The sequence below is a fragment of the Amphiprion ocellaris genome, chromosome 6, assembly GCF_022539595.1.
Source record: "Amphiprion ocellaris isolate individual 3 ecotype Okinawa chromosome 6, ASM2253959v1, whole genome shotgun sequence".
Lineage (NCBI taxonomy): Eukaryota > Metazoa > Chordata > Actinopteri > Pomacentridae > Amphiprion > Amphiprion ocellaris.
This window is the reverse complement of record NC_072771.1, coordinates 15600052-15626701: the sequence shown is the minus strand read 5'-3', so window position 1 is coordinate 15626701 and position 26650 is coordinate 15600052. Positions and strand designations below refer to the sequence as shown.

The window sequence follows — 26650 nt, the reverse complement described above, 5'->3', positions numbered from 1 at the left end:
CCTTAAGTTGAACAGAAGTACAATGTAAAGAAGCATAAATTGGACACATTACTGGAGGTAATGCGGCTACATTCCCACACTGATTATCAAACTGTAACGTTACATAGTCAAATTATGTATAATTAAGCAAATATGCTATTGTTAAAATTGTTTTATATTATTATTAATGACAGCTGCATGTAAGTCAATTAGCCCTTTGGGGGACAATAAAGCTTCTCTAGAATTATAAATATATTCAAAAGCCTTAAACTTCCAACAGTAATAATAATAATTTGTTGCTTCCGCTGTTTGGAGGTCAGAGTCTGTTTTTCTGCTTATTGTGTTCAACATTCTGCTTTATGTAAACTCCTGTGACAGATGCAAGAACAGACACTGACGCGATGCACATGTGGGTTAATTAATTAATGAGTGGACTTGTATAAATATCCTCCTTTCTTCCCAAATCAGCTCGCACATTTGCATCGCTGGCTGAGACGAATGAAAGGCATCTAGCTGAGATACCTCACTTCAGTCAGCTGCCTGCTCTGTGGAGCCTTCAGCAGGAAGTCAGCCGTTCCCTCCCGCTCGTGTGTCAGTGGTGAAGAGATGAGCCGCATGACCCCGGTGCATGATTAATTAGTGATCATTATCCCATCTCCGCTCCTCTCAGTGGGAGCTGTGCTTTTGTCCTTGCCTTTATTACCACAGCTAGCTGCACTACCAGCCGCCTTTTGACTCCAGAACACGGGGATGTGAGAGTCGCAGAGGTCTGGCAGAGGCTGTCCGATATGCTCCGCTGTTATTCTAACATTTCTTTCTTCCCTGTGTGATGAGGGTGAAGAGACGGAGGGAAGGAAGGAAGGAAGGAAACATTCAATGGGTGACAGCAAGGGTGTCATTAGGCCTCTTTCACGAGAGGCATGAGCTCTAGTGTCATTGTGCCTCAGTTAAAAATGAGCCCATTCATGGAAAAACACAGCTAGACAAATTCACAGTCATTCATTAAAAACACACAATTCATGCTAATTTGTGGCTTGGTTGGATATTTCGAGGAAACAGTAGACCACCATGATGCCAGTGCAGAATGTTTTCAGCTGCAGATTTCTGATGAGTCAGTGAAGCTACAGGATACATGTGTGTGTTGAATATGACAGCAGTGTAATCCAGGCTGCTGATGTCCTGTGATGATTGTGATGATATTTCACCCAGTTTGTTTATTTGAGCACAGGATTAATCCTGGATGACATCTTTGGATAGTGAGCTGATTTAAAAAAAAAAAAAAAAAAAAGCAATCAGGATATAAATGATTGGTTGACCCGGTACTGTGGCCTAAAAACACAAAAGCTTGTAATTAGCTGAGCAGGGGCTCATTTAAAACTATTAAGAGCATCATCTGTAAATGAAAGCCTGTACTGAAATGAGAGATTATAGTGAAGCAGACCGGTCTCGATTGCATCTACAGCAAATGATGTTTAAAAATAGATATTTGTTGTGCTTATAAGGGTTACAGTGTTTGTTTTGTTCCTAAATGACTCATCAGATTTGGTGCTGTTCGGTGTATCTCCTCCGCTGCAAACTGTGAGTTCATTGAAGGAGGAGTAAGTTCTCAGTGAAGGGAGGGCTGGTCATGATTCAGCAAACTTTCAGTAAGCTTCTGCAGGTTTGATTCAGAAGATTCTCTTAGATCTCAGACTCAGGACAGCATAAGAGGAAATGGTGAATGAGTGAGAAATGATCAATGGCAGCAGTTAAAAAAATGAAATCAGAGGAGTGACATAACTGGGGCAGGTGGCTGGCAGACTGGAGTCTTACCTTCACACATCCATACAGCATGCACACAGATTACAGTATACAGAATCTTGCACTGAATATGCAAATGTTTCAGAGATTGTAATATAAATGTCCTTTCCTCAGTTGGTAGTAAAGGCAATTTTGCTGTCAATGACCAGGTCTTTCCATCAATGGAGTTTTTCTTCTCTGATGACATGGGCATGTTCCAAGATGACAATGCCAGGATTCATGGGGCTCACATTGAGAATGAGTTTATCAGGAAGCATGAGACTTCATTTTCACACATGGATTGGCCTCCACAGAGTCCAGACCTCAGCCCCACTGAGAATCTTTGGGATGTTCTGGAGAAGACTTTGTGCAGCGGTCCGACTCTCCCATAATCAATATAAGATCTTGGTAGAAAATGCAACTCTGGACAGAAATAAATGCTGTGACATTGCAGAAGCTTATCAAAAATGATGCCACAGTGAATGTGGGCTGTTTTGAAAGCTAAAGGTAGTCCAACAAAATATTAGAGTGGGCAAATATTTTTCGGACGGGCAGGGTATCATATATCTTATAGGCTACAATGCAAAAAAAATTTGATGAGCAGTCTAGAAGAGAATTATGATATATGACCCATTTACAGTCCCAGTTGACCAACATTTTACAACCAAATGAGAGAAATTTTGTGTAAATGCCTCTAAATGTTTGTGCATTGAGTCTGACAGTCTGCAGAGGGATTCTAGTACTGAAATCCAAAGCTTAACAAAAACATTTTATTCTTTGGTTAGTTCATTTAGCCAATTCCCAGCCCAGTAGATGACAAAGCACCTTCTCCCTGCTTTCTCCTCTTTCATGCTACCATCTCCTCACGTCACCATCACCTGTAGATGGCTTAAATAAATTCATTACATCTTAGCCAAAGTTGTGCCATCAGCCAGCAAAGCCTTTTTCTCTTTTTACCGCTGACTGTAGGTTTTGTTTCTCTATCCAATTTTCCATAATGAGTGCTGACCTTTTTCATATGTGGTAGTTAATAACTGTCTGATTGCTTGTTTCTTTCAGTTGTGACGGTAACTGCTATCTGCTACTGTGGATTTCATCAACTATGTCACTGCTGCTAAGATGACCCACTGAGTATCTTTATATCGGCTATAAAACCCCTCACAAGACTGATCCACCTGGAAAACTCACAAACTCCCTACATATATTGATGGTAATTGTGATATGTTAATCATAAAAGTTTAATATCATGTTAATAATATGCATAAGATATTATCATGACTAGTCCAGCATCAGTAACTATCTGGTCCACCTACTTGTTTTTTTGAGTGTAATTCATTTTCCAGAGATGAATTGAACTGTTATTTTTATTGCTGTATTTTTTTTTCACATTTTATACAGATATTGTGACAGTATGATTACTGTGATATTTTTTAGTCACTATAATTGCATAGTGGAAATCATCACAGCCCCACCATGTACAAAAAAGACCTCTAAGGCTGTTAGTGAAGCATTAAAATTCATACCTGAGTGACACTTGTGCATGTGATATTCCCTTTAATTTCACACGTAGAAAAGATGACCTGTGTCTCTGATTTTGGAGTGTTCCCAGTCTAGAGAGGGATTCTCAGCAGCAGTAGCATCACTAAGCTGTAACAGCTGACCCTTCGCTTAAGACCTACTCCAACAGACCACACACCTTGTGATTACCTTTCATTTGGTGTGCTGCAGTCATCAGACACTCCAATTACATCTGCTAATGGAGCAACCTCCTCTCCAACTTGGCCTTCCTTGTAGTTATGTGTGAGGCAGCAAATGTGAAAGAAAAAAGCTGGATGGCCAGAACTCAGGAGATCAGTACTTGCTGATTTGTGACTCTCCTATGGCAACAAAAAAGGAGGAAAAAAGAATATATTAAAAAAAAAAAAAAAAAAAATCATGCAAAGACTCAAGTTAGGTCCACAAAGTCAGAGGTTTCGCTAGAGGCTAAATGACCTAATCTGCTGTTGCACTCAGTTGACCTCTTAGACTTGTTGCAGTTTGGCCACACCCCAATCAGGGATGCCACAGCTGGTGTTTAGCAACTAGAAACACCTGCAGTGGCTTCATTACAAACTTAAAACGCTTGAAAGTTGCAGCACACAGATAGCTGTCCAAGAAAACCTCTGAAATTGCAGCTGCCCTGACATGCAATACACAGCTCAGAGAGCCACCGAGCTGCACATTTACCAAGCTAAACTTCAGCTCTTGTCCAATTTGAATACTTTTTTCACATGGGTTTTAAAACAACCGAAAGTAAAGCATGTAACAGGTCGCAAGATGAAGAAGGCAAGTGAATTGCTTTCACCAAACTGTTAATTCCAGTTATTAACCTTTGCATTATGATTTATGACTCCATCTAAGCCACAGTGGCTACATTTTGCCACAGATGGCCGAGAACTGAATTGAGCATGTCTGCAGGTGAGCCAACAACAGAAAACTAACTCTGGGCCTCTGGGTCTTATCAAGCATCATTATGCCTGGGAGCTTATTACACTGCCGGCAGCCTGAGCAAACATCAAGTTAGAGTCATTGTAATAGTATCAATATAAATTCAAGAACTGTAACAACATGAAGCACGGTGGAGCATAAAAACGATTCTAATGAAATTTTCATTCACCCAAGTTGGCCAGCTGCGCCATTCAAGTGTCCCCCATCTGATGATGTCAGCAGTACATCCATCCAAATACTGTGAGGACAGGAAGGCAAATTTGACATTTAGACCAACACAGAGACACTGAAATAGCTTCTGAGGAAGATGACTCTTTTGCATTGTATTCTTTTGTTGCTTTTAGGACTACATTAATATCATGTTTTACTTGTCTTGTTGTTACAGCACTTGCATTTTAAGTATGTGTAAGGGAATGTCCGGTAGGGCGAAATATATGTTTAAATTTCAACATAAATACAACATGGAAGCAACTCATAACTTTGCACATATTATTATATATAGCCCCCTATGTACATCATTTTTTTAATTTTTATTTTTTAATGAAAGTACAAATGAGTCCACATCACCAATTTGACATGTCAAAATAACAAAACAAAACAAACACTAAAATGTCGCTCTTTTTGTCCATTTTCAAGGGTCAGGAATTAAAGATCTGGCCCCTGCTGCCATTCAGTTAATTTGATCTGTTGGAAATGATATTGTCTGTGTCCTCACCAAATTTCATTTCATTTCTGGAGATATGGGACCCTGAAAATGGCCTGAAAGTCTGAGAACATATGAAATTCTCAAAATCTAGAAAAAAAACTTAGTTTTAGGTCCCAAATAACAAAAAAGTAAACTAAATCTGGAACAGTAGAGCAATGCCACTATCTGAAACGACACAGACTGACTCATTTGCCACCTAACCATTTAGAGTTTTAACTGTACTGTCAGCTGTGTTTTCATTGCTGTGACTTCTTTTTAAACTTCAAGAAAACCATACTGCTGTTAAGTCTGCATTGATAACACAAACCTCACACTATTTATAAAGACATGCTAGCACACAAACTACAACATTTACTACCGATACTTGAAGAGTGGGAACGTGTGAGATCATTTTAGGGCTTTTACCATGATACCGTAGTAGCACTCGCACATATTATGAACCACAAGCTTCTTCAGCATGTTCCTTCAAGACCAGCTCCTGCAGAGATCACTCTGGGAGGTCAAAGTAGGGTCAGACCTTTCAACCAAGCAGAGAAAATTGACATGCAGTGTAAGAGTTTGAGACCTACTGAGCATCTTCTGAAGACCCCGTGGATGTAGGATCTCTACATGTGGATGGGAAACACTACCCAGATGTGCACTTTGATGGTTTACCAGTGAAACTGTAAATGTTACAAGCTGCATTATTCAAACGCATTATTATAACTACACGTGACAAAGAAAACTCCACGTGACAACTGGCATTTTCCCATGACTTGTGTGGTTTCCACAAAATGCATAACATACTTTTGAACTTGAAGACATCCAATCAATGCCTTTTAAAATGATATATAAACTGAGATGCCTAACGTATTTAGCCACCTAAAGTCATTCACTACCTCAAACTAAAGGACAAAAATACGAGTTTCGGAATATTCTCCTTCAAAAACATAAATTTCAACAAAGGAGTTTTCTCTTTATAAACTTGTGTTAACAAATCTGTCAGGCAGAAAACATCTGCAATCCAGTGGGCCTTCACAATATTGTTTGCATTGTTCTTTACAATCAAACTTGCAATACCGTCACTATAAAAGCACTACTGTCAGTTCTGGGTCTCTTATTTGGTCCACTATAGTTTCCAAAATCCCAGACGACCAGAAACCTTATTGGCCTTGCTAAAAATTCGGTGGGAACATTTTTGGATAACTGCCAAAACACGGGAAGCCAAATTAAAAGGAAACCACTTAGCTCCTGAATAGCTGACATTTTCTGGATATGGAAAACTTTCCTGTGATAAATGATTTACTTCTACAGCTGCAACTATACTGAAGGAGAGCATCCCACCATAAAACAATGACATCCTGAAGGAATAGTTTAATAAATGGGTGTAGATTTGGGATGCAGGGGACAGTACTTAAAACATGTGCAATTTGTCTCCCTTAATAAGAACACAAAAGAAAGACTACTATAACATTAGTGTTAGATAGCCAGACCCACATCTCCACTGCACTATTAGTGATGGAGAATTGTTTTGGTGCACCCCATTATCATTGTATAATGGGGGCAAAATGCTTGTTTGTACATATTACTTTAAACACAGTAGTCTTGGGCGATGCTAAGCCCAGGATGCAGCAACAGTGCCTCTGCAACATGGTAACTGGGACAGGAGTCACCAAAGGAATAATGCAGGCCTGACTTACTGCGCCATTAAAATTCAGGAGGGCTGGCAAACAGGATCATGCACCACTATTCATCGATGGGACTACTGTGAAGAAGGTCAGCAGTGTGATGTACTTGGGGGTTCACTTCAACCACTAACACTTCGGCAGTCCTCAAAAAAGCTCAGCAGCGGCTCCACTCCCTCCGCAGACTCAAGAAAACAGTCTTCCCCACCACACACCTCACCACCTTCTACAGGGGCACCGTTGAAAGCATCCTGACCTATGGCTTCACCACCTGGTTCGGGTGCTGTAGCGCGAAGGACAAAAAGCGCCTTAACAGACTGGTCAAGACAACCAGCAAAATCATTGGCGCCCCACTCCCCTGCCTGATGGAGCTGTACCAGCAGTGCTGCATCAGTCGAACCACCTCTATCATCATGGACCCGCTCCAACCCTCCCACCACATCTTCTTCCATTTGCCATCAGGGAGGAGATACAGCAGCATTAGCTGCAAAACTAGTAGGAAGCTGAATAGCTTCTTTCCCCTGGCTGTAAGACTTGTTAATGGACTGTTCCCCATTCCCACATACACACCCACACTCACCATGACAGCTAGTCACCTGTCAAGTCAAGAGACTTAATGCACTTTAGAGAGATTGGATTGTCAGACAGATTGGATTGTTTGAGACATTGGATTGTTTGAGATTGGATTGTTTTTTATTTGAATTTATTGCTATCTATTAGTTTATTATGATGCTTACATTTTAGTATGATGTATACTATTTATTGATGTTTCTATTGCACTGCATTCACTGATCGAGAAACAAAATTTTGTTCTCTTGTGTATGAAAATGCACAGTGAAAATTACCATAAAAATCTTTGACCTTTGATTCTCAGAATTTCAGACACACAATGTGTCGGTTGCTTTTGTTTCCTGTAACAAAGAGGATTTTGAGCAGCAGCACACAGATAGCAGAAGGGGAGAAGAAAGCCACATGAAAGGTGTGGTGTAAATGGGAGACTCATTACATCTGATGAGTCAGATTACTATGATGTTTACTGATAGACACAGCAAAACGTCTGACAGGTGGTTATTTTCTTCACAGATATGTCCTGAATGTTTTGAACATGAACAGAAATCTTATTGAATCCCACAGGAACATTTAAAGTCCAGGATTCCATAAACTGATGCAGAAAGAGCTCAACTTAGTGCAGAAACAGACTCCTGCTTAATGTTCAGCCCAGTGTCCAAACATAAACTACACCCATGGTTTAAGATGTTGGGAAACACAGAATTTCTTTCTTGCAGAGAGTCAGATGAGATTATTCATACCAGTCTCCTGTAAAACTGTAGCGAGCATAGGAAAATTTTAACTTTGCATAAAGTCTGAACAGGTAGCCTGGTTTTCATGGAGGAAAATTATTTTCTAACCAGCGAATGAGTAAAATACTATTTTGTTAACTTTGGACAAATCCACATTCATTATTACCAGTTTTTATGCTTGCAGGCATATTTAGTGAACAAACATTAGAACAGGGTTAATCTTCTCATCTAAGTCTTAAAAAAGCAAATAAGCTTTAAATGTCACAGAAATGTCAAACTATTTCTTTAAAAGCCCCACAATGTACAACAAATTGCACTCGCAGCGACTCATCACTCTCGGCTTTTTTTTTTAAACCAATGTACTGTGAATATTAGTTACTGTACAAAACCGATTTAAAAATATCATTTTAAGTCTATTTACAGACACGTGAATATGCATGTATGTAATGTGGCATCTAAATGACTGATAGGCAGAATTAAACTTTTTGATTAGCTGTTAAAGCCTCAGCTTGAAGCATTTTAAGGTCTTTGACACAGAAGATCTGGTGTAAATTACACCCCTGTTTTGATGTGACTTTCCAATTATGTTAAAAAATAAAGTAAAATCTGCACTGGCCTCTCACCCGGCTTCTCTCTAGGATCCCTTGAACCCTATTTGCTAGTGCGGAGCTGCTCCGCTCTTCATATGCTTATGCAACGTGTCTTTGTGAGTTATCTACTCCAGCTATAAAACCCTGAGCATCAGTAGGCAACAGGATATCATGCTGAGAAATGTGGCAGGGATAACAGCTGCCGCTGATTTCTCTGGGCTTGCTCGATTATGTTCGACGGCAGTGAAGCTTTCAGAGGACCGTCACAGAGCAGAGTGGGGCCATTATACACTCTCTCCACCACTGCTATCTGATGGAAAAAAGGTTGAGACCATCAGACCAGCGCTGAGAGCTGCTGCACCGACAGACCGTGGCCAGACAAAAGTGAATCTATCTGCTCCTGAGCTCTCCTCTCCATGGGAAGTCTTTGACGTCTCCAGCCAGCTGTGCTGCGGGGGAGAGCTTCTTCCATCGTGTTTATCAACTGGGAGCTGTCCTCTAATTGAAAAGAGCCAGAATGGAGACTTTCACTTTAACTCCCGCTTCATGAATAACTCATCAGTAGCTTTATGAATAACTAATCAACGATTCCGAGTCAAAGATCAGACACGCATCCTTGCAGAAGTTGGAGGAAAACACTCCTGCCTCATTAAGGACTGTAAACATCCTCACCATCTATCCATGCTACACACAGCAACAATTACATTCACTTAAACAACATTTATTTACACTTCTTACGATTTCTTTCTTTAAATGCTTCAGTTGACTTGCCTGTGTGGGGAATTCCCAAACCACAGTCAGGCTTTAAGTCTTAGACGAGGTGAACAGGCTTAGAGTGCCTGAAACACTTCGTCATCATACATGCTGGTGAGTGATCCTGCTATTAGTATGAGCCGAGCAGAAAAAGGTCAGCACAGCGTTCAGCCAGGCTTCATGGGAAGGAGAGTGGACTGTTTCTTGGAGAGTAAGTGGTTGCTTCACCCACCACCACCACATATGCTATACATAAACGCAAAGAGAATGAATAGTTCAGCTTTACTGTAATTTTTATACAGAGTGCTTCTCCAGTGGGAATGTCATGTCACGTCATGAAAGATAGCAGGAATGGAGCTGCAGAAACATGAGCCTATACCATAAACCCCTTCAAACCCTTCCTCCATAAATAAATAATATTTGCTATTTGCTCTTCCCAGGCTCCATTCTAAAGGTTGCCCACCTGCATTACAAAACTAACAAAATATTCTTCAGCCCTTGATTTATTTAGCAGATGATGTCTGTATTTGTGTTCACATTCACATAACTTAGCTTTCTTGGAAAGTTGTGGAATAGGGATTGTAGTGGGGGGACAGCAGGAAAATGACACCAAAATCCATCAATCCATCCATCAATCCATCCATCCTTCCATCCATCCACACACTGCGTAGTCCTCATGAGGGTCGTGGAGGGCTGGAGTCTATCCCAGTGGACTTAAGGTGAAGGCAGGGGACACCCTGGACAGGCCACCAGTCTATTACAGGGCTACATATACAAACAAGCACACATTTATACCTACGGTCAATATAGAATTACCAATTAACCTCAGAATGTCTTCGGACTGTGGGAGGAAGCTGGAGTACCCTGAGAAAACCCATGCATGCACAGGGAGAACATGCAGAAAGATCCCAAGCCCAGGCCGGGATATGAACCAAGGATCTTCTAGCTGCAAGGAGACAGTGCTAACCAGTCGCTAACCACCAGCCCACTGTGCAGCCCATGACACCAAAATCCACAAATTAAAACATATGTAAGTAAGACAAAACATTAATAAATTATTCATTTACATGACTATGAGTCCACTTTCACGCTTGCGGCTCTGTGGTTTCAAGGCTTTGAACACCCACATGCTCACAGTGCCAATGCTAAAGTTCCACTACAGTCACTAATTTAACCCATGAACCTTCACCTCTGTGTATCAGTTACATATTTAGAAATTTAAATGAGCATAACCCCTAAATGCCTAAAAATGTCCCAGTAACTCTACACTGTTGCTTGCTTTACAGTGCAGCTCTATTAAGTCCTTCCACTTATTGCAGCTCAAGTTTACCTACAGCTCTGGTAAAACTGTAAAACTCTTTGCTACATTAAGACAAGTTGTAAATTGTAGTAATTCAGCCACACGTGCTTGACCTGGAAGTTGATTCTGGAGAAGAACAATGATATAGAAAGCCCTGCAAGCTGCCAGGATTAGCTCCTTTCTAAATAATAAAAAAGAGAATGTCATCAGTACACTGCTGTTTTAAAGTGAAATATCAATGGTGTTTGTGGCTTTTTTATTGCTCATAATACGTCTTCCATAACAAACACCATAGGAACGTGTCAACAGGATAAAAAAAAATGTCACTGGCGGTTGCCTTTAGCATTTTCATTGGCTGAATTTTTACCATCTTATTTTAGCTTGTTAAGATGCCATCCATTCATCCATTATCTATACACTGCTTAAAACTAATTAGGGTTGTGGGGGAGCCGGAGTCTATCCCAACTGATGCAGGGCAAAGGCCATTTACTTATTAATTGAAACTGTAAGTATAGCTGAGGTTAAGGGGAGTGTAGTTAGTTTTGTAAGGATTAAACATAGACAAAGACGGCCGTGAAAAGTGAAGCCACATTGTGTTAATAAGTATGGAAATGACTAAACCTAGCATTCTTTCTAACAGCCAGCAGGGGGCATCTCCTCTAGTAGTCAGATTAAATAGAAGTCTGTGAAAAACGACCCTCAGTCAGGCTTGATTTATTACCTCAGTAAACATTTTCCGAATAAGTTTATAGTCTCAATGGCTGATTTCACATCTCCTTCAATACAGTTGTTCATTTTGTAAATTATGCTCCCATTTAGATTAAAATAGAAAATAAAGCAAGGCATGTATTAAACCTTGATTATAGTCCTTTGCAAATGTGTACACAGACACCTATGGACACATACCACTTATCTGTTTTCTTCCACTTACCTGGGGTCGGGTCACGGAGGCAGCAGGCTAAGCAGGCCATTCCAGATGTCCCTCTCCCCAGCAACATATTTCAGTTTCTTCTAGGGGGATCCCAAGGCGTTCCCAGGCCATATGAGATACTGTATACGATTCCTTCAGTGAGTTCTAGGTCGACCCCAGGGTCTCCTCCCAGTTGGATGTGCACTTTGAAAGTAATCACATAAATTTTGGGCAGCATACTGACATGGGTGAAGGGGTCCAAGCGAACACTCGCGAACTTGACAAAATTCCTGCCACTCAGACTGTAGTAGACCCTCGCAAATTTGTAGATAGGGAAAATATAAGACTGACATTAGGGCGTAGCTACCTTGTGACTGACATGACTGGTTGTCACTGTGTGGGTGTGCATATTGTCCTCACTCATCACATCCAGACCAAGATGGCAACGGCCAAAAATATCAATCTTGAGGCTTCCAAATGGTAATCAACAAACAGTGGTCACATCCATTTCTTGACCTGATGATGACACATGATAAAAGGTCAGAGGGTTAAAAAAGTTGTCAGAATTCATCTTTTAGGGACCTTAACCATCTGCAGCAGAGCTCACAAACATCCATGTAATCATTTTCAACATATTTCACTCAGGGCTGCACAGTGGCTTGGTGGTTAGCACTTTGACCTTACAGCTAGAAGATCCCCGGTTCATGTCCCGGCCTTCCCGGGATCTTTCTGCAGGGAGTTTTCATGTTCTCCTCGTGCATGCGGAGGTTTTCTCTGGGTTCTCTGGCCTCCCCCCACAGTCCAAAAAACATGCTGAGGTTAATTGGTAACTCTAAATTGCCCATAGGTGTAAATGTGATGTGATTGTTTCTATATGTAGCCCTGTGTTAGACTTTTGACCTGTCCAGGGTGTCATCTGCCTTCCCCCTAAGTCAGCTGGGATAGACTCCAGCACCTCTGTAACCCTAATGAGGACTCAGTGGTGTACAGATAATGGATGGATATTTCACTCAAGATAAAAAATGCTAGCCTCATGAAGGCACTGCAGAGAAGGCTAGGGTTAGAGGCAAGAGTTATGACGAGGATTCACCCTATGTGAACATGAAAGTCTGCTCATAGTAGTTCTTGAACTACTTCAGTGTGGGCTACCATCCATATCACTACGCTGCTAACATGGCTGCAAAATGATGGAGTACTTAGTCTTTGTTTAAATTATGAAGTCTTTATGAGGCACATGTTGAATGGGGTTACTGCAGTCAGACCTGGATGTGGTCAGTCTAAAAATAACCAATCCAACTGAGATTAGCAATGTAGTCTAAGCTAGGACGGCAGCCAGGAGCAGCTTGAACAAGAGGATGAGCCATTATCATTATCAAATAGTTTCTTTCATATGAAAACTGTGTAACCCTCGTGTTACTTTTTAGTCATTTAACATGAAGTTTCATAGTCCTTCTGAGTGGGTAATTCAGATTTAATGACCTTTAAGACCTTGGCCAAACACAGACCGCAATTTTAACTGTTTAACTGTCAGCAAGCTGAGAAAAGTAGATGTATCAGAGATGCAAAGCTTTTGTTACAAAGCAGCAATAGGGCTGGAGCAAACAGCAACAGAGTGGAGAGAGCAAAAGCCTGATTACAGCCAACAATGGCTTATTAATGCATGCCTAAAGGGTACAGGATCTGACTGCAACAGCTGCAGAATTTACAAACAGTTTATGATTCAGACTTCCAGTGAAGTAGCTCACTGTCACAGCTTTGCTTTATGAGGTTCAAAACAATGTAAGGAAAACTGTCAACAGCGTCACTTGGCATAAAGTCACTGATACAATAAAACTGGGTGTACATAAGGCAATATACTAGATTATTTTGAGGAATTTGTAAACTCATTTGCTCATTTATTTCATCTTTTGGACATTTCGAGGTTTATTAATATTTAACGCAGTCAAGAAAAGCAACAAAGACAAACAGGTTGAACTTCATGCTGAAATAACTGAGATGACATTCTGCCTAGTAAAAAAAAAGATAATAGTTTGCCCAGTGTAACTTAATAAATACACTTTACAGTACACGTTTAATATTTCACATTCACCACATACACATAGTTGACAGTATAATTATAGTAACATGGCGGCACTGTGTATTGCTAAAATGAGTGTCTGCCACATAAGTGATGACGGATTTAGATGGATCTTAGGTGAGATTGCAAGGAGGGGAAGCATTTAAACCAGTCTTATGTAAGAGCTGCACGCAACAGTGACACAATTATTGGTTAACATGGCAACATTTTGACCTTTAACTGTCACCTGAGGTACTCTAATGAAGAGCAACAGATGTCTAAATATCACCGGATAAACCAATAAGGGAGAAACAACCCAGTATGCAGGTTTCTCTATTTCATTGTCTCACCATAATGCTATAAAAGTGCTCTAAACAAAAGCTGTCGGTAACAACTGCGTCAGTAACAGGACGGTGAGGCTACAGTGCCACCACCTGGTCATGTCTGGAATACAAACATGCCTTGTCTTGCTCAGGTTGCGTGGGAGAACGGTCTGCATGAGACCTACAAGCAGATCTATGAACACATGCTGTGACCATATGGCAAATAAAGTGCTTTTTATACAGAGGAGCGGGGGAGATATATGTCACAGCAACGCCTGACTGAGAATTGATCGAAAGCATCAGGGTCTGAAAGCCATTCTCTTCTTAAAATGACAAGAGACACAGAAAACCCTGATATGTTTTGCAGCTGCAGCTACTGATGTCAGCCTTTGACTGATGCACAGAAGCCACCATGAAAAGTCCATTATAAAAACAAAGTAAAACAATGAGGTCTCCCTGATAATGAGAAAGACCCGATAAATGACATTAAAAAATAATTGGTGACAAACACAGGGGAGATTTTAACACGAGGAAGCATCAGCTATTGTCTTAGTGGATGAAAAAAAAACTCGGTGTTGCTTTTTTTTGTGCGTTAAAACACACTGAAGACAATTAATCATCTTTAGTTGCATTCAAAGTCTTGGCCTTAACTCTAACCCAAGATTTTGCTTCACTGTTATTCACTGCATACAGCATCACAGTTATAATACACCCGCTAACAGCAAGTAGACTGATTAATGATGCAATTGTACAATTTCACAGCCACTTCGTAGTAAAATAACGATAACTGAGATAACAGAATGTCACCATCTGATTATTGCTGCCACAGGCTCACATCACTGCAGCTGTAGTTTCTATTCAAGTGTTTAAGTATTGACGTTTTGTCTTCTGTTTTCGGACATATGAACAGCTATGGGAAATAACTACATACAGGCCGCATCGCTATTGAATTTTTCTATTCAATGTGAACTCATATTACGACTTATTTTAACTAAAACAATCCTGGCTGCCACAATGACTATGACTACGGTCTCACAAATTTCCATCAGAATGACAGGTGCTTATATGAGCTCTTTGACGACCTTAGCAAATGTTACCTCCCTCTCTTCCTCTTCTCTGTCATGTACGTATTGCGATTTTATGGCATCTATATCAGTGGCGATTTCATGAGAAACAACACACATTTAACTGTTACATGTTATTGTAATTTCAGAAGAAATATTGTGAACTAAAGCTCCTTGGGAGCAGCAACTCTACATGATGAGTATCACATAACTGCAGGTCTACAGCATTACATGAGGCAACATATCCTCTACTTAATTTAAAAAGCAAAAACGCAACCAACCAAACTAAAAAAAAAGACAGTAGCTCAATTGTGGAACACAAATAATGATAAAATTAAATCATTTTTTAAAAGTCCAAGCATTACATCCGATAGAAGGAAGCAATTCAATTCAAGCAGATTCAGGGGAAGAAGACAAGGGCTGGAAAATGGAAGAGGTGTTCACTTTCAACATTTAAGATTAAAACTGACATTTAAAGAGACTAAGACATACACAATGTCTGTTTTTTTCATTAGATTACGACATTCCTGAAACTGGACTAGGTAGTCCTTGCTAGACATGTTATTACTTTGAATAGTGTGACCTAAAAGCACCAGGATGAGCTGAACCACTTCTTATCCAGGGCCCGGCTAACATCACGCTATTTATTTATCAAGTTATTTAAGTGTTTTTAATCCAAAAAACACACCTGAACTGGAGTAAAAGCTGATTTGGGAATCAATCAGCAAAGAAAAGGACTACACTGGTGAGTCTGGAGTTCCTTTAGGTTATAATCAGGTGTAAGTCGGTGATGGACTGGCTTTATGCAGAGTTAGAAAGTCTAGTATAATTGCTTTGTACTTCTCCAGACAAACCATCACAGTGCCTTTGAGCAAGACACTGACTGTTTTCCAGTGGAGCAGGTCAGCGGACATTATGCAGGAATGGTAGATTTCTAAATGTAACTGTACACAAGTGGTGGGTCTGCGCTGGAAATGAGCATGCTCAGAAGAACCCCCCGCCTGGGTAAACAAAGTTTAAAAAAAGTATGGCTGTCTACTGGCATTTCCAACTGCACCTCTGACATTTTGGCGGTGTCTCTGCTAGGCCAGCTGAAACACTGTGGACAAAGGCGAAGAGAAAACACTTCCCCTCGGTGGTGCTTGGATGGCGTTCAGTCCAGGGGAACCTCGGACACGCTGGGTAACATGAAGGCTGTGGCCCGCTTAGATTCCTTCATCTTGTCCAGGCCAAAGAAGAGGTCCAGCTGGGTGACCGGCCGCAAGCGCTCCTCATCCACAGGTCTGAAGGACACAAGAGGTCAGAGGTCAGGCACAGAGGTCCAAAAACGAGCCCCACATTTCTACTGCACAGCATGTCCTCAACTTTTATCATATGCTGTTTTTGCTGTGATATGTAAAACATCAATATATTTCAATATCTGTTTTACCCAAACATTAATCAATGGAACTTTTAGTTTTTTGATGGTCCTTGAACTATGAAAGTCACACAGGAATAGTTTCTTCAGAAAAAAAAACAACCAAATCTAAGCTAAAAATCATGATACTTCATTAAAATCATTTTATTCTACATGTCTCATTTATATAATTCTGTTGAAAAAAATTCTGTGCTGCTCGGCACAACTACGAATGACGCATTCAGGAACTATTCAATTGAACTGGGCTGAACTGCAGGCTGTGTTTACAGAGCGCATAGGAGACAAATATGGACACAAATTAACGATCTAAGTTTTAAAGATCTATAGTATGTAGAGTTACCATTTTCTCTAACATCAATAACACTTGTAGGCACTTTGATCTCTACTGAGTTCTCTCTACCTCTAGCCATGGCTGTGCCATTTCCATAGAAGTGCAGGAATTTTTCTTGCAGTGGAAAATTTGCCTCCAGTGAGCTTTGGGTGTCAGAGGGTTAAACAAATGCTTTTGCAAAAACTAAGTACATTTTTAGTTTTCTAAGTTGGAGCTGTTTCACCACAATCTACTGTTCTTACAGCTGTGAGCATCTCATTCTTTTCCTGCATACTGAAGTAATAGTATCCCCTTTGTAGTGTAAAGATAATCTGTATTTTACCTGCTCAAAATTAGAGGAGACGCACCTAAGGTTTGAAAATATACACCACCACTCAAAGGTTTGGGGTCACTTAGAATTGTCCTTATTTTTCAAAGAAAAGCAGTTTTTTTCAATGAAGATAACATTAAATGAATCAGAAATACAGTCTAGACATTGTTAATGTTGTAAATCACTATTCTAGCTGGAAACAGCTGATTTTTAATGGAATATGTACATAGGGGTACAGAGGAACATTTCCAGTAACCATCACTCTTGTGTTCTTCATTGTGTTAGCTAATGGTGTTGAAAGGCTAATTGATGGTTAGAAAACCCTTGTGCAATTTTGTTAGCACATGAATAAAAGTGAGTTTGTCTGGGTGACCCCATACTTTTGAACGGTAGTGTATTTCTATAAACTTACTTGCATTTAAACATATGACTTCATGATCCTGATGTAAGTTAGCCACAATCTATTTGATACACATTCCTGTTTGCTCTGTGCACTGCATCTTCTTGTGCTTATTTGAATTCTTCTGTTGGGGCATACTCTTTCCTCAAGGGGCATTTTTAAAAAGACCACATAATCAATTCACTGCATTGATTACCGAGAACTACAGTAAATCTGCTGAGAGGCTTCAGCACTTGTTTCACCTCCTCACACTCATTTGACACCTCAAGCTGCTGCATGGCATCGTAATTGAGTTTTCTTTTTTGCTTGGAGTTCAGAAAAGTCAAAGTTAAAAATATTTCTCCTTTCAGCAATAATGCCTTGCTCCAACAGGGGTTTCAACAGTCGCTTAGCAACAGCTGAAGGATGGGTTATACAGATCAGATATTTTTATAAACCTTTTCTATAAGGCTTTTATACGCTCTCAGGTATATTTAAAATCAACTACACTATCTCTGATAGTGTCTAGTTTAGTGACATACAGCAATGTTTGATGTTGAAAGCCGTGTATCGGCCTAAAATGATTTTAATTAGTACCACTATTGCCTTTGGCTTTATTCCGATCACTATTACTTTAAACATTCTGTGGTTTATACATTGTTTCAAAAGCTTGAATATTTGTAAAGAAAAGAAAGAATGGTTGATTTGTGGGAATATTAAATGTAAAGTACTGCAACTATCCACTTTAAAAAACCCACACTGGTCTAATCAGAGACTGTTTGGGGCAGGTAAGAATAAGAGGCTCAATGGACTCAAGGGCTATGAAATGTTGTAGGTGGTTGAATGACTCATACTTTTCTTCCTCCTCCTCCTGGCAGTCCTGAAGCTGCTGAGCGATCAGCCTCATCTGCTCCTTGCGGACGTAGTCCCGGACTCGGTACATGGCAGCGTCGCGACAGAGCTCCCGGAGGTCGCTGCCAGAGTAGCCGTCTGTCTTCTCTGCGATCTCCTTCAGGTTAATGGCGTTGCTCAGCTGACCAGAAAAGTCGCACAAGCAAAGTGAGACGATTATATAGAATTGAACCATCACCGGTCTTTGTACTGTTTTTGTTGCTGCCAGTCGAGTGGCAGCTGCTCACGGGTGATGTGATTAATTTTAATGTAATTTGACAGTGAAAATGCAGGTGTCAAACGGGTCTCTGAGAATGACACAAGAGAGCAGTAAGTTGACAAGAATGAAAAAATAAAGGGCATCTTACGTTTTCTCCTGCTAGAATCAGCCTCAGGATGTCTTGTCTCTGCCTTATGTTCTGCAAAGACAGAAGGACACAAGCATCTTATTGCAAAGCCTGTGAGTTAAAGTTAACCACTAATGACCAGTGTACAGAATTTGTCATCATCAGATCTTGTCTTGTTGCCATTTCAACTGCTTGGACACATTATACATCACTAATTAGGGAGGACTCATGGAACAGCAGAGCCTAGAATTAATGATCTGTAAACAAAACTCAATTCCTATTCCTCATTCATGTTTATTCATATATTTTATATGCATAAAATTGCCTTGTATATTTGAAAAATGAAAATAAGCAAGAAGATATAAAACACAGTAACAACTGATATAATTATTCCAAAATATGATTTACTATATGTATTCTGTGTAATTATTTAGATTATATAGAAGGAATGCATGCTGCTGCTAGATATGCACACATCTTACAGGCAGACCAACGTGAAAAGTAGTGGGCATCCTGCGCAGAATGGCTGGATCCACATCATGTGGCCTGTTAGTGGCTCCCATCACCATCACCTGCAATTACAAGAATGGGCATACATTATTCTAAAATAACCACCTGATATATTGACAGTGTCACATCAGGCAGGCTCATCACAGCTGGGCTGTAGCTATCGATTATTTTAATAATCGAGTATTCTATCGATTACTCTGGCGATTAATTGTGCAATCGGATTCTGCGCTATGCATGCGCCTTACAGCATCAAAAGCGGAAGTGAGCACGCTGTGCAACAGAAATAATCGTCCTGGCGGAACACGGACAGACATCTGCAGTGCAGTGTACTGTACATATATAGTATAGTACAGGAGTATTGTACATATATAGTATAGTATAGGGGTATTCAACTAAAACTAAAGGCCGGCATGTATTTACTTGGTGATGCAGAAATCGTATACAAATGTTTTTTTATTTGGACCATTTAAAGTGCTGGTACTGCAGCTGAAAGTAAGAAAAATGACTAATTTATTAGTAATTATTACAGAGAATATTCAGTCAGTAGTATTAGTTTCCCTTTGATTTGGCCACAAGTTAAAGTGATTTCCTTCATTATGAGACTGTCAGATCTACATGTACTGCAATACAATATCATGTTTGAATATATGAAGTTTGATAGTTTTATTGTGCAACTGTCTGTTATCAATAATCAGCTGCATGGGTTGCTAAAATAAATACATTACACACTTTTAACAGCTTTCTACCAGCATTCCTGTCTTACATAATTCAAATAATAATTACATAATTTCCAGGAGCAGCTTTTTTGCGTCAAATTTTTATGTTCCTCATTGTTCTCCATGAGAACAACCTGTCCACGATCGCTTCATTTTGTGCCGAAAACAAGTCAAGTGATGTATTAAATGCTCTTGTTTGTGCAGACGAGTTTAAAGCAGAAAGTTAACAAAGAACGTTGAAAACCACCTTCATACCTGTGAACTCTGACCCTAAGTCGGAGTTACAGGTTAAGTTTTTGTTGAGCTGACTTACACAAAGAAAGCCTGACTGTCAACCTGATTTGGTAGTTCAGCACGAGAAAAGCTGCGCCGGTAAAAATACAAGCATCCTGTCAAATTTAAAATCCCCTTATAAGTTATTGATCATAGGTCTGGGTCTGTATAGGATAAAGTCATGGTCCGAGCATGCAGTTGATTAAACGAAGCCTCGATTCAGAGAACTTTGCCTTAAAGAAATTTAGGAATCAAATTACTTGAATAACTCAAGGAGTCGTTTCAGCCCTATATCACAGTATAACAAAGAGCTGCAGATGTGTTACCTGAGTGGTTGAGGAGGTGTCCAGGCCGTCCCACAGGCTCATGAACTGGGCTTTCATCATGGCCGTGGCCTCGTGGTCCAGACTGGAGCGATTCCTCAGAAATGACTCTAACACACGAGAGACAAGGAACCAAATCAAAGCATGAAGACAGTGTTTGCGCAACACTCATCCTGGCTGATTTGGCCAGCTTACCAACATGGTCAGCAGTTGGAGCTGCAGCAGTTTCACAGCTTGTGGAGCCAATGAGTGGCCCTCTGAGCCTAATTACAGCAGTTTACATCGAAATAGCAGGAGTTACAACTGAGGCAAAGCTAAACACACACACACACACACACACACACACACACACACACACACACACACACACACACGTTTTTAGATTCAGTGTGACTTATAGATTATGAGGATATATACCTGCAGTGGCGAGCAGAAACAAAAGTCAATAAATCCACTTAGAAATCAAAGGAAGGATATGATATAGTATATTGAAGAATTTTTCTGAGAATCATTCCATATAGAAATGTTCTCCATGTCAAAGTATGGAGGCAGTGATCAGTGTCTGATGGGTACAGTGCAAACAGGAACTGCTAATAGTTAGGATATTTTTAAAAATACTAATTTGCCAAGGCAGGCAGCTATGATGATTTTATCTGACAAGGTGTTCATGATGTCCAACTTTGAACACTTCTGTCCTCCACTGATATAACACCAGGCACAGAATGATTGAACTTAACAGATTAAGTGATGTCAGTTTGTAAAACAGGTGCTAAGAAGTGTCACTCACTGCTCTAAGGAATGTGATTATTCTGGTTTTGATGCAGTTTCAAATGCTTTTCCAGGATGACATTCATTCAGAAGATCATGAGATTTTTTTTTTGCATGAAACTACAAAACAACAACATCAGTGTCAGATTTTGTTTTAAAACAATCCCTTCTTGAAACAATAAAGAGTAGAACATGTCGAATACAGCAACAAATTAACATTTCATAAGAAATCACTCTTGACATGTGTCCTATTATTAAAACTCACCAATCTCATCAATGAAGATGATGCAGGGCTGAATTTTGACAGCTAATGAGAAGACTGCAGCAGTCAGCTTCTGTGATTCGCCGTACCACATGTCTGTCAGCGTGGAGGCCTGAAGGTTGATAAACTTGCATCCTGAGGCTTTGGCTGTTGCCTTGGCAATCATGGTTTTCCCACATCCCGGAGGACCGAACAATAATACACCTGTAAGCACAGAAGATGAACTGGAATCATTGTTTCTTTTAAATCCAACATGTCTGAACAATACATCAAAACACACATCTTTCCTAGGCGTTCTAATTTGAACACATCTCATATTAACCTTTACTGGCAACTGCAGTGGGATTTTTTTTCCTTCTTTAACACATAAACTAATGGAAAATTTGGCCAGCATAACTGATCTGTTCCCAGAGGGATGACTTCACATTATACAAACAAAGCCTGAAGTCTAGGAATGGAACTGTAATCCCAAAGCAGCTAATTTTGGAGGTTGACTCATCCTGATGCTCTGTGTAAAGCTTTGAGCCAAGCAGTAAAAACTCCCTACAGGAAGTAAAGTGTTCCTCTAAGTGATCCGCTGCTGTCATGCTGCCAAGTGGATAAATCTTGTCAGATGTTTCCTGGCACGTTGTTCTAGATGGAGGTATAATGAATCAGGTGGCTTTGGAAGAAAACGAGGAAGAAGGTGGCTAAAAGACAAACTAAGAATTAAAAAAACTTCTGATGTCTTTTGCTGGTCAGTCAATAACCTTAAAAATCTGTTTCATGCTGGTTAGCTTTTGATTCACTCCAATGATTGGTTTCCCTACAATTTTGCATTTCTTTCTCATTCTTTTCATTTAGAAACACTAAACATTTTGACCATGAGGTTAAATGGTACCGCTGAAAGTACACATGAACAGTGACCTTCATGGGTCTGTCCACTGACCTCAATCTGACCTAATATTTGTTTCACTAAAAACCAAAGTGAATTCAAAAATACCCCTGAAATAAACAAAAAACAAAGCTGGTCATCAGATAAGACACAGGCGCATCTGTTGATAGCATTAGGAGACCACCTATTTAACACCAATTTTGTTATATTTATTATGAGAAGAGGCTCATATTACAAGATTTGTCATTATACATGCACTATTTCCTTCATTAAAAGTGTATAATTCTGTGCCCACCCATCAGCCACAACATTAACCTATTCCGGAATAAGCTGTATGAACAGTTTCAGCCCAGTTTCCGCCCACTTCATAGCACAGAAACAGCACTTATCAAAATCACCAACGACCTCCTTATGGCAGCTGATTCTGGACTCTTTTTTTTTTTTTTGAATGAATGAATGAATGGTTTATTTCGGTTACAATATTACAGTACATTAATTTCATTTTGTGTGTTCAAATAACAAGAATTATTATACATTCTTAGAGTAAACATTTTTTTCCTTCCCCCTTCTTCCCTTCCCTTCTTCTCTTCCTTTTCCTTCCCCCTTTCCCTCTCTTTTCCTTTTTTCTTTCCTCCTTTCTTCCCCTTTCCCTTTCTTTTTCCTTTTCTTCTCTTCCCCTCCTCTTCTCACAAAAAAGAAAAAAAAACTATCCTTATCCTCCTCGACCTGAGTGCGGCCTTCGATACCATCTGTCACACCACCCTCCTCAACAATCTTCTACTGGCATCACCCATACTCCATTAGACTGGTTCACTTCTTACCTTTCTGGCCACACTCAGTTCACTCAACACAAATCCTTTAAATCCATCCCTTCCTCCGTCACCACCAGTGTGCCCCAGGGCTCTGTCCTGGGGCCCCTCCTCTTCATCATTTACTTCCTCCCCCTCGGCAATATCTTTCACAAATTTAACCTTCATTTCCACTGCTATGCGGATGACACCTAGCTCCACCTCACCAGTAAACCCTCGTCCACTCTCCTGCTCACCTCCTTCACTGACTGCATCACTGAAATAAAAACCTGGTTCACCCTAAACTTCCTTAAATTAAAGAGTAATAAAACTGAGGTTGTCCTCATCAGCACCAAGTCCACTTTATCCAAAACCAACACCTTTTCTATCAACAATAATAACTCCTTAGATTCACCCTCTTCCCAGATTAAATCACAATGTGAGACAACCTCCTTAAACAGTATTCATTTTTGACAGTGTGGTCAATATTTTGGCAACGCTTCTGTCACCGAAATAGGAAATGCTCTTTTAAGATACATATTACATAGATTTTTTTGCACAAAGTTACATTTTTATATTGTTGAATACAATCTTTTTAATTTTTCCCCTTATGGTTATTGTCTCTTGTGTAACATTTTTGTTACTCTGATCATGCATGTATCCCAACATGTGTTATATGTTTATATGCTGTCCCCCGCCCCCCTCTTCTCCCATCACTCATTGTCTAGCGATAGGACACTGGCATCAAACCACTTCGCTGCTGTGGGTTCCAGGTTGCAGCCTCCGTAGACTGGACTTGTTACAAGGCACCCGAAAGATGTTCAAGGTGTCTTGGGGGTTACCATGAGGCTTGGTCTACAACAATATTTAAGTGGAAGTATGTGTCAAAGTAGCATCCACATGAATGTCAGGACCCAAAGTTTTTCCAGAACAGCACTGGATTGCAACAAGATAATCATTTGTCAGTGGTTTGAATGTTATGGCTGATTGGGGTGTGTATCTTATAATTTGTGAAAAATATTGTGTTGGCAGTATGCACTGAAGTGAAATTGTAAATAATAGTTCTCTTGGCTAAAATTGAGGGGAAAACGGGCAACAGTTCCTACACAGTTTACCTAATATGCATGAAAACACTCTAAAACTGAGTCTGAAAGTCAGTGCGTTAGCCTTGTTTTATCTAATGATCTAATGTGTTCGTCAGAGAACAAAGTCACCAAAAATATTGTTCTAGTACTTGCCACAAACTCTGACAATTAGATAGTGCCACAGTGACTATCAAAAAGCTGATGTTATTGTGTCTGATTGTTTTGCATTTTAAAATTTAGGTGTAAAATTTGATCATTATAGATATAGACTTGATTAGATTACAAGCTGTGCTACCTTTAGGAGGCTGAAAGAGTCTGGATCCAGCTAACAGGTGTCTTTTCTGAAAGGGCAGGATGACTGTGTCTTGCAGCTCATTGATAACCTCATCCAGGCCTGCTATATCCCTCCAGGACACCTGCAGGAAGGTAGAGCAAGTCGAAAATCTCTAAATGTCTGTTCTTGTCTAAAAAAAGTGCAATCCTAAAAAGGGGTAAATATGTTGCAGCACTTAAGGATTACAACTGTTACCTTCATAGAGTGCGGATCAACTAGTTGCGATGCAATGTTCATCTCATACTCTGTTAGTTTGACCCCCTCGACACCAATCCTCTTCATCAGCTGTTCTGCCTGGAGAGTTAAGACACACAACTTAGCTAAAGGCACAAGAGGATAACAGACAGTGTGCAAAATGATGCTCCAGGCATTTCTTTCACCTCTTAATCATGTCTGCCTCACTGACAGCAGAGAACATTTATCAATAGCAGCATCCACGTTGAGCTCAGAGTATTCAACAATTATTTGGTTATGTTTTGGGCTTAAGCTCTACATACCCTCTTCTTGGCTTGGCTTTTCTGTTTGGAGGTAGGATCCATCGCTTCCACCACCCATTTGATGCTATAGTATGTGGCTGCACCAAAGATGGTCAACCTCACCAGCATGCCAACCACCTCATTCCTGGACAATGGCCGCATCAGGGCTTCTCTGGGAAGATCTTTCAGCAGCATGTCTGCTGGCTGGTGTCAGTCCATTGGCTGGATAAAGAAGAGGGAAGCAAAGGGATGAGACATACAAAAACATGAAGACTCTGATATAGTTACAGTTATGGTATCTCTGGCTCAAAATAGGCATTTGGGGGGTGACTATACATGACAGTACTCATGATCAGTGCATATGCATTAGAGACATTGAGTTTGCATTTCCTTATTTGTCATAAATCTTTGCATTTTCCCATTGTTTCTTACCATTTGTAAGCCAAAATGTCAATTAAGCAAGAGTAACAGAAAGTGATCAGCACTGGCTAAAATCTCTTTGAGGGGTTCCTTTAATTTCTCTGTGCTGTAACAATACACAAATTTCAGAAATGGCAATTAAAGTTGTGGTTTTATGATGCAATGATAAATAACAATCAGTCTGTCATGTGCTTAATTCAACAAATCACATATTGATATTGCTCTACAGTACACATAAATGTGTATAGAACATTTTGCCCACACTAATTGCTCTTACTTTATCGACAACACGAATAGCAGGGATTTAGGTGAACCAATTCTTGACCTTAAATTTTTTTCAACATCACATATTATTAGTTGCATAAGGTGTATGCCGAATAGTAAGGTGTTTTGGTGTGATTAGATATACATCGAAAATAAATGTAGTTGACATACGACCCTCAGGATATGAGCAGTAGAGGTTTACTTTTTAGATTTCTGAATACAGTTAGGTGTAAATAACAGTCCTGCTACTAAGAAGCTAAACAGCCTGTCAGTGGTATGTGGTGTATATTTCGCTATTTGGGCAGGAACTACGGGTCATTTACATTAAAACACAACGTCGCTAAATCACGATAGCATTTCCATCCGTGTCTTATTAACGTTTCCAAGTTAGAAATTATAACAATTCTGAAGTTAGCATCTGTTAGCAGGCTAAAGCTAACACAGAGAAGCCAGACATCCCCAAACTGTCACTTTATCACCTTTATCACAGCAAACTAAAACGTTGTAACATCTGCTCTGTGTGCTGGAAGAGACACGTGTGGAAGTCTTTGAAAAATAAATTCAAAACATAGTCATACTTACTAAAACGGCAACCAGGGACAATGAAACGTACATACATTGCAGGTGCCACACGTTTTGTGACTCGGGTAGGAACAAGCACCTTGGTTCCCGAAGGCATGTTTCTCACAGTCAACCACTGGATGGCAGAGCTTTCACACAGAAAACACACACATCAGCACCATGGACAGCATCTACGTCACTATAGCAGGTAAACCAGTCTGTAAAGGAAGGAAAGCAAGGCAAGAAAGGACCGAACAGGTTAGGCTCGAAGCTATTTATTGTTTACAGGCTCTTGCATGATTGGATTTGAACGTTAGGTGAGCAAATCTGTACAGTATTTTACTGATGAACTGAAATAGGAATATTAGAGGTATCTACTTTTCTAATGCATACCTAGACTATATGTGTT

At 40.0% G+C, this 26650-nt stretch overlaps 1 protein-coding gene across 1 annotated transcript; it reads right to left on the bottom strand.

The window, feature by feature from the left end:
- Positions 1–14404: 14404 nt before the first annotated feature.
- Positions 14405–26419, bottom strand: atad1a (ATPase family AAA domain containing 1a). The gene is made up of 10 exons (XM_023271548.3): positions 26263–26419; positions 25018–25218; positions 24716–24814; positions 24482–24602; positions 21443–21643; positions 20413–20519; positions 19070–19159; positions 18609–18659; positions 18204–18382; positions 14405–16195 (listed from the first exon to the last, which is right to left on the bottom strand). The coding sequence occupies exons 2-10, from the start codon at positions 25189–25191 to the stop codon at positions 16066–16068; spliced, it is 1152 nt and encodes a 383-aa protein (XP_023127316.2). The 5' UTR covers positions 25192–25218; positions 26263–26419; the 3' UTR covers positions 14405–16065.
- Positions 26420–26650: the final 231 nt, after the last annotated feature.

What these genes read in the sequence shown, in the direction of transcription:
- atad1a (XM_023271548.3), bottom strand. Translation starts at nt 25,191, where the DNA reads ATGCTGCTGAAAGATCTTCCCAGAGAAGCCCTGATGCGGCCATTGTCC. An exon ending in TTGATCCGCACTCTATGAAG is followed by an intron (nt 24,603 to 24,715) that starts GTAACAGTTGTA and finishes ACCTTCCTGCAG; the next exon opens with GTGTCCTGGAGGGATATAGC. An exon ending in CTTTTCACGTTGGTCTGCCT is followed by an intron (nt 18,660 to 19,069) that starts GTAAGATGTGTG and finishes CTGTCTTTGCAG; the next exon opens with AACATAAGGCAGAGACAAGA.